Raw genomic sequence first — 7,740 nt, 5'->3', positions numbered from 1 at the left:
GGAACGACAGACGTGCTTTTCATTGTGAGGCAGTTGCAGGAGAAGTACATGGAGAAGAGGAAGAAGTTGTTTCTTGGGTTTGTTGATCTGGAGAAAGCATTCGATCGGGTTCCACGCAAAGTATTGACATGGGCATTGAGGAAGTTAGGAGTGGAGGAATGGTTGATCAGAGTAGTGATGGCAATGTACGAAAGAGTGCGCACAGCTGTAAGGATGAAGGACGGGAACAGTGGTGAGTTTGAGGTGAAGGTTGGAGTGCATCAGGCATTGATACCAAGTTCACTACTATTTGTAGCTGTGATGGAGGTGCTGGCTCAGAACGTAAAGGAGGGTTTACCGTGGGAGTTGTTGTATGCAGATGATCTGGTGTTGATTGCAGAAAGTATGGATGGACTGAAGGAGAAAATGAACAAGTGGAAGGAATGTATGGAGACGAAAGGTCTGAAGGTGAATATCGGAAAAACAAAGGTGATGGCAAGTGGTAAAGCATGTCGTGAGGTGGAAAGAACTAGGAAGTGGCCGTGTGCTGTGTGCAGGAAGGGTGTCGGAGTGAATTCCATTCAATGTACAATGTGCGCCGAGTGGGTTCGTCAAAAATGTAGTGGTCTGAGAGGGTCATTAACCAGTGTGGCAGCAACATTCAAGTGTGAGGAGTGCACAGAGGGAGCTGCATATGGAGGAAATGTTGAGTTGGATCTTGGAGACGGTGTGAATCTGGAAGGTGTGAACACATTTTGCTACCTGGGAGACGTGCTGAATGGAAAAGGTGGATCAGACTCGGCAACGGTTGCTGGAGTGAGATGTGCATGGAAGAAGTTTCGGGAACTGAGTGGCGTGCTGATGAGGAGGGGAGTGTCGTTGAAGCTGAAGGGAAAGGTGTATGCTGCATGTGTACAACACAACAACAACAGACATTTTAAGGCCATTTTCCCTGCAAGAGCGGGGGTTAGCCTTGCGGTCCCCATGACGATCTTCTCCATTTTGCCCTATTTTCTGCATCTCCCCTTGCGGAGTATCGTTGAGAGAGAGGAAGACAAATGATGAATTGCGAAAGATTGCATTAGCCCGCAAGGCTAACCCCCGCTCTCGCAGGGAAAATGGCATTAAAATGTCTGTTGTTGTTGTTGTGTTGTTGTTGTTGTTGTTGCTGCACGATTTCTCATTATGTTATGGACGAGTTATTACTAAACTTGGTGGATGAATTGATTCGGTGACAAAAACAAGAACAAGATTTTGGTTCAGGTCCGAATCCAGATCCGGATTATCAGTGGACACAAAACAAACTGTTCAGCCTGGTGAAGGTATGTGTCCGGGCGGAGGTATGTGCCCTGGTGGAGGTATGTGCCCTGGTGGAGGTATGTGCCCTGGTGGAGGTATGTGCCCTGGTGGAGGTATGTGTCCGGGCGGAGGTATGTGCCAGGGTGGAGGTATGTGTCCGGGCGGAGGTATGTGCCAGGGTGGAGGTATGTGCCCGGGCGGAGGTATGTGCCCGGGCGGAGGTATGTGCCAGGGTGGAGGTATGTGCCCTGGTGGAGGTATGTGCCCTGGTGGAGGTATGTGCCCTGGTGGAGGTATGTGCCCTGGTGGAGGTATGTGCCCTGGCGGAGGTATGTGTCCGGGCGGAGGTATGTGCCAGGGTGGAGGTATGTGCCCGGGCGGAGGTATGTGCCCTGGTGGAGGTATGTGCCCTGGTGGAGGTGTGTGCCCTGGCAGAGGTATGCGCTCTTCCACGTGTCGTTCTTGTTTCTTTGATTTCCCTGTCTGGAATTCTCCATTTGGGGATCGGATCTCTCGAACATGAAACCAGTCTGGAGTGGGCGATAAGAAGGCAGGAAGAGGAAATTGTGGGGAAGAAAAAAAAAAAAACATGACAAGGTTATAACATCCTTTTTGCAAATACATCATCAGCGAAATAAAGACTATTTACTTTTGCCCTCTTGGTTTGTTTCTCCAGGAAGTTTTTTTTCAAGAACACTATTATCCCATTACAAACAGCGGTAGATAATTCAGTGATTATTTGTCATTAACATCAGACTCGGGCTGACAGGATGGCTACGGGGTGCGCACACTCACTCTGAGCTGTCCAGCCAAGGTACGAATCCCGACCCAGCTATAAGCTTCCATCCTGGTGTTTCACAGGCAGGTGAATTCATCAATACGTGTGCCGTCCCTCAGGCGGACGTTAAGCCGGGCGTCCCATCTACCGGTACCAGTTGGAGGAAGTTAAAGATTCCATGGTGTCCTCCGCGAAGAGTAGGCGAGCTATCTCCGGTACCCCGAATGTGCAACGGACTCCGTGTCCGTACCCCACTCACTATAGTCCAAGCACGAACATACAAAGTCATCGAGCCGGTCACAGCCAATCACAGACTACTTCCTGTAAATTCCCCGCCCAACCGGAAGTCTCGCGATTGGCCGTCTCGAGGCAACTGAGATGTGACGTACCGGTCACGTGATGTGTAGAGGAGTCGTTTTATGGACCATTCGTCCCTCTCATACTCGCCCGGTTCACCGGAAGTTTGACTGACGTCGTTCGCGCCATTGTTGTTGAGGAACGAGCGCTCGCTAAATGAACGGTGATGATTGGTGGAACAAGAACTGACAAGAATGTCCCGTGTGTTTAAATTCGAGGTTCGGTTCCTGCTTTACCAAGTACGTCATTTCCTTTTCGTGCGTCATTCCAGTTTTAATGAATTAGATACTCGATCTACAATCGACATGGACATTCGTTATGAACATGTGCGCTCTATTCGGGAGCACAAAGTCATGTTGTGGTCGATTGATCGGCGCCTTCGTTGGTGTGAATGACGTAATTGGGAGAGATGGGCGAACTTCATTACGTCAGAATTATGTAGATGGCGAAGACTTCATGATATGGATGGTGGACTGGAGAATGATGTCATAAGCCGAAATGACGTAGATGGGACACTGGCTCCTCACATCACCCCAAACCGACGGGCTCATGAATCTAGATGATTCGTTTTATCCAAAGGAATAACCATCACGTAGTGACGTCATGTCGTATTTCAATTTTTTTTTTTGTATACTAAGTCGAGGCTCATAGAAGAGCTACCACATAGAATATATAATAAGGGGAGCGGGATGCAAGACGGAGGACGAGAGGGAAGCACAACAACAGCAGAGAACAAGGACATCGGGAGATTTGTGGAAGACAGAGGGTTGGACGGGCTGCATGAAGTAAACAATATGAACACTACAGGGCATTTCAGGAAAGAAAACGGAATTTGAAAAAGGTGGATTTGGGTTGTATTAACAGGGGAAAGAAAAGATCAAGGTTTTGCATGGAGGAAGATAAGATAAACGATGGTGGTGAACAGCTGTTTTAAAGACCTGGAGGGAGGAGTGGGATTGAAGAGAGTGAGGGAGTTTGTTCCAGAGGCGGGAGAAAAGAGGAATGAAGGAGTGAAGGTGAGCAGAGAGTCTTGGTTTTGGCAGTTTCACCAGAAGAGGGTTGCTGGCAGATCTTGTGCGACCTGTCGGAATATTTGGGAGACAGAGCACAGACAGAGCTGGGGGAGCAAGGCCGGAGAGGAGTCGGTAGAAGACAGAACGACCACCTACCTACCTGCGGTGAGTGAGTGAAAGGCCCTCAGAATCAGCTTCATCACGGGAGATTCCAATGATTCTGAAAGCTTTGGTTTCAACAGCGTGAAGCCGAGCTAGGTGTGAGGCAGGAGCACCGGCCCATAGGGGAGAACAGTATTCCATTGAGCTGCGGATGAAAGTCTTGTATGTGGTGAGGAGCTCAGGTGTGCCAAGCAAGGACTTCGCACGACGGAGGATGCCCAGTCGGCGACTGGCTTTGGAGGCCAGATTTGAAATGTGGTTTTCCCAAGAAAGATCATGGCAGATAGTGAGACCCAAAAGCCTGAGTGACAGAACTTCTTGGAGCCGATTGTTGAGAATGTAGATTGGAGGGTTGTCCAGACTTTCTTTATGGAGAGGGATGGTTGGAGAATGGAGAGAGTTGATTGAGAACAGAGGGGAGTGGAGGGGTAATGTGGCCAAGGCAGGGCAGAAGCTTCGTGCCATCGGATCTCATCGCTTATAAATGGAAGAGGAGGTGAACAACAACAACAAAAGTTATATTTGGAACATGAATCGGAAAACAAACCTGGTGTAGATTATCAGTACTTTGGCTCTGAATTCGTCCCAATCACACATGCACAGACAGAAGTGAGATCATTATTTTAGTCTGTTTGTCTGTCTGGCAATCAAACAGAATTGAAAATCAATCCAAACAGAAACAACAAACAACAGGCATAAATAACGAATATACCGTGTTAAATGAGGTAGTGTAAAAGACGCTGCATCAATTGCGATAAACTTACAAAATATGGTTTTGTGAACTTTAAAATATATTTTTTATTTAAATTCCGTTCAGCTGTGCGAGGCCAAAATATTACGGAATTTTACATCATCACGACCAATCAAACAAGAGCAAGAATTGCTTTGAAATACACGTCCCCGACCAAGTTTCAGTTCAATATCAGTAAACACATCCCTTCACTTGGGGGGTGTATAATGAATGCTACATTTGGTGCCGGATAAAAAAATTACCTGATGTACATGCATGAAGCAAAACATGTGTACGGCTTATGTGCATACATAATGCATCGTGGTTATATACCTGGGATCATTCTAATTGCACTGGATAATGGACTAACACCCAGGCCTGGAGCCTACCATTCTGTGCTGCTTCATGGAATGGTGGCACATAATTTTAATTGGGGTGGAGTCAGACCAGCTGTCTCGCCAATGGCTGTAAAGCAGTAGGGTGGGGTCAGGCCAACTGCCTAGCCAATGGCTGTTAAGCAGTAGGGTGGAGTCAGGGCAGCTGAAAACTGACCCATGTATAATATGTTGATATTTTCTAAGTTCACAAAGGGTACAACTCCATGAAAATTTGAGGAAATGCCCCGAAACTCAAACTTTTTCTGTAACTTATCATGGTAAAGCCATGTACGAAGTTTCAGTTGAATATGTTAAAGGGTAAGGGAAGAAAAGTCTAGAAAACAACAGGTGAGACGGACGAACAGACAAACGGAGAGCAAACCTGTAGTCCTCTCCAGGTAGAGGACTAATTAGTCTCGTAGACTCCGTCCATGTGCTTGTTATATTATATATACTATTATCATATTTATCTCAAGACTGTGTGGGGTAAGGTGTTCTATGAACCTTCTAGTTGAGTAATAGTTTGATTGTTCTTTTTGTCTTTGCCCACCCTCCCTCTCCCCTCCCAATTTGTCTCCCCCTCCCCCCAAACCCCCCTCTCTCCCCTCCTCCCTCACTCCCTCAACTCCACAACCCTTCCTCCTTCCCCAGATATGCCTTCACTATCTCCCCACTTCAGGTCTGTACTGGACCTGGACCAATGGGAAAGATGATGTTCATTCTTTAGTCGGTGCCATATGAAGGGGCAGACACTCATTAGTGTTTGTCAACCAACGTTGTCCTTTGTCATCAGTTCCTTATGAAGTTAATCTACTGTTTCTTATCCAATCAGCTGTTTCATCATGAAAAATATATATATTCTGTTCCAAAACGTTTTCCTTCTTTTTAAGTTGCCAATATGCAATGTTTCCTCTGATTTGATCTTTCATCGTTTTATGTGGAACTTCCACGTGTACGTTAATACGGATATGCGAGTTATCCAGCTTAAACAACTCCACACCAATGGACAGGTACTGCACAGGGCGTTTGGCCCATCGTGCCAACGCAGGTACCAGGTAACTCATCATAATGATTGTTTTTGTGAATTTGTTATCCACCCATGTGTGCCGAATGAGAAATCCTTGATACGTTCTGCATTCCAGCTCTGGAATTCCATCCCGCCTTGATCCACACCAACGGTAGAGTTGTCGCTTCTTCTTTCCTTCGAGCGTCCGATGGTCCCCTCGAGGCCCACACTGTTTTCTGCACGTTATGTGGACTCACTGCGACTGTTGGTGAGAGTCACCTCTTGAAAACGTTTCCCCCTCTTCATGGGATTAGTAAGTTTTGGCATTATGATAAAATATCATTAACTTGTTTAACTTGTCTGTAACTTATAACTAGCTTAGCTACGCTATACGGTTCTCTTCAGTTAATTTACCAAACTTTCCTCCTTTCCTTAAAAAAACTAGAGCAATGCGACTGTGTCGTCAATATGCTTCTGCATTGTCCCACAATGGGTAGATGCCCTCGTTCACTCTCCGAAAAATAAACAAATTTGATTTCAATCCCTTCAGCTGTTTTCAAGTATCACATTTTCACCAGCCATGACAGGTTTCACATTGATCGGTGAAAAGATTCCAGAGAAGGGTTTTTTTAAATATCGGCTTTCAAGCTAATATGGCTGCCACACCACGTGACATATGACCTTTAAAAAAAAATTCTTCCCGATTTAAAAGGCTTTTTTCAATTTCCTCTTCAACTAATTCCACTTAAAAAAAAAAAATTCAATCTCTTACAATTCTTCCTCACGGCATGTTCTAAACTCACTTTCATTCCACCCCTCCTCTATCGTTCTTAAACGGATCTCTGAATTGAAAATCACAATAAACCCAATTTGTTATAAATGTTCGTCTTTCATTAATCATCCACTTTCTAAACTCCCCCCTTGCCCCTCCCCTCTAAATCTCCCCCTTTTCCCCTCCCCTCCTAAACTCCTGCTCTGCCCTCCCCTCCTAAACTCCCCTCTTGCCCCTCCCCTCTAAATCTCCCCCTTTTCCCCTCCCCTCCTAAACTCCCCCTCTGCCCTCCCCTCCTAAACTCCCCTCTTGCCCCTCCCCTCCTAAACTCCCCCCTCACTCCTCCCATTCAAAACTCCCCCCCAACTCCTCCCCTTCAAATCTCCCCCCTACCATCCCTCTCCAATTCTCCCCCCTTCCCCTCCTCCTCAATGCTGCCTCCTCCCCACTTCGTCTCCCTTCTATCTCATACCTCCACCTCCCCCAACCTGCTACTTTCCTCTGCCCTCCCCCTCCTCAAACAACCCCTCACTGTCCCTCATCCCATCACCATCAAACCTTTCGTCCTCCTCATCCTTCCCTTTCTTGTAACTCTTCTGTAATCTCTGACACACTATCAACTGCTCTCCCTACCTCCCCCTCTCATCCTTCATCTGACCCTACCCCTCCCCTCCCCTGTCCTGCACCCGATGCTCCCCCTCTCTCCTCATTAACGGCATGGACCTCAAACATCCGGGGCCTTCGCTCAAACCTGATTGATCTCTCCATTCAGGTTGCTTCTGACAATCCAGACTTGATCTGCTTAACAGAAATTTTCCTCCTTCAAGATGTCTCTGATTCCTTAATATCTCTTCCTGGTTACTCTCCCTGTTGTTGTTGTTGGTTACTCCCTCCTCCGGTATGATAGACCTGAGCCTCGTCCTTGTAGTGCCTGTAGTGGGGTTGCTATCTTTATCAAAAACTCTCTTCCTCACTCTCCTTGCACTGCCCCCTATCCACCCCACCCCCAGGAGTAACTATGGCTATGGCTTCCTCTCCGCTCCCACCTTTTGTTCATATGTGTTCTGTACCGTCCTCCGAACAGTGATGACTCCATTTACATTTCGCTGTCTGACAACATGGACCAACTTGTATCCACTCATCCCAACTCTCTCTTCCTCATATGAGGCGACTTCAACTGTCATCATGCCAGCTGGCTGGGTGTGGGTTCATCTCTCACCAGCCATGGCACTTCAGCAAAGGACTTCTGGGACTCTTTGGGACTGAC

General features: G+C 47.0%; 1 protein-coding gene and 1 long non-coding RNA gene across 8 annotated transcripts in view; both read left to right on the top strand.

Moving 5' to 3' along the window:
* Positions 1-449: 449 nt before the first annotated feature.
* LOC144888873 (uncharacterized) lies at positions 450-1,713 on the top strand. The gene is made up of 4 exons (XR_013621435.1): positions 450-1,373; positions 1,428-1,481; positions 1,536-1,589; positions 1,698-1,713. It is a non-coding gene; the product is annotated as an uncharacterized LOC144888873 (long non-coding RNA).
* A 714-nt stretch (positions 1,714-2,427) lies between these two features.
* TCTN2 (tectonic family member 2) overlaps positions 2,428-7,740 on the top strand; it is a 44,801-nt gene continuing 39,488 nt past the window's right edge. For 2 of the 7 annotated variants that reach the window (XM_078768124.1, XM_078768123.1), the window contains exons 1-3: positions 2,442-2,652; positions 5,347-5,374; positions 5,838-6,014. In XM_078768124.1, coding sequence (XP_078624250.1) covers positions 2,608-2,652; positions 5,347-5,374; positions 5,838-6,014 — 250 coding nt within the window. In that variant the 5' untranslated portion in view covers positions 2,442-2,607. Of the gene's footprint in view, positions 2,653-5,346; positions 5,751-5,837; positions 6,015-7,740 lie in introns of all 7 variants that reach the window. The other 5 variants (XM_068135213.2, XM_078768125.1, XM_078768127.1 and 2 more) reach the window with 5 other exon arrangements.

Source organism: Myxine glutinosa, chromosome 14 (assembly GCF_964187855.1).
Source record: "Myxine glutinosa chromosome 14, kmMyxGlut1.1, whole genome shotgun sequence".
Classification (NCBI taxonomy): domain Eukaryota; kingdom Metazoa; phylum Chordata; class Myxini; order Myxiniformes; family Myxinidae; genus Myxine; species Myxine glutinosa.
Note: the sequence above shows the minus strand (reverse complement) of the source record. Positions and strands in the feature narration are given on the sequence as shown.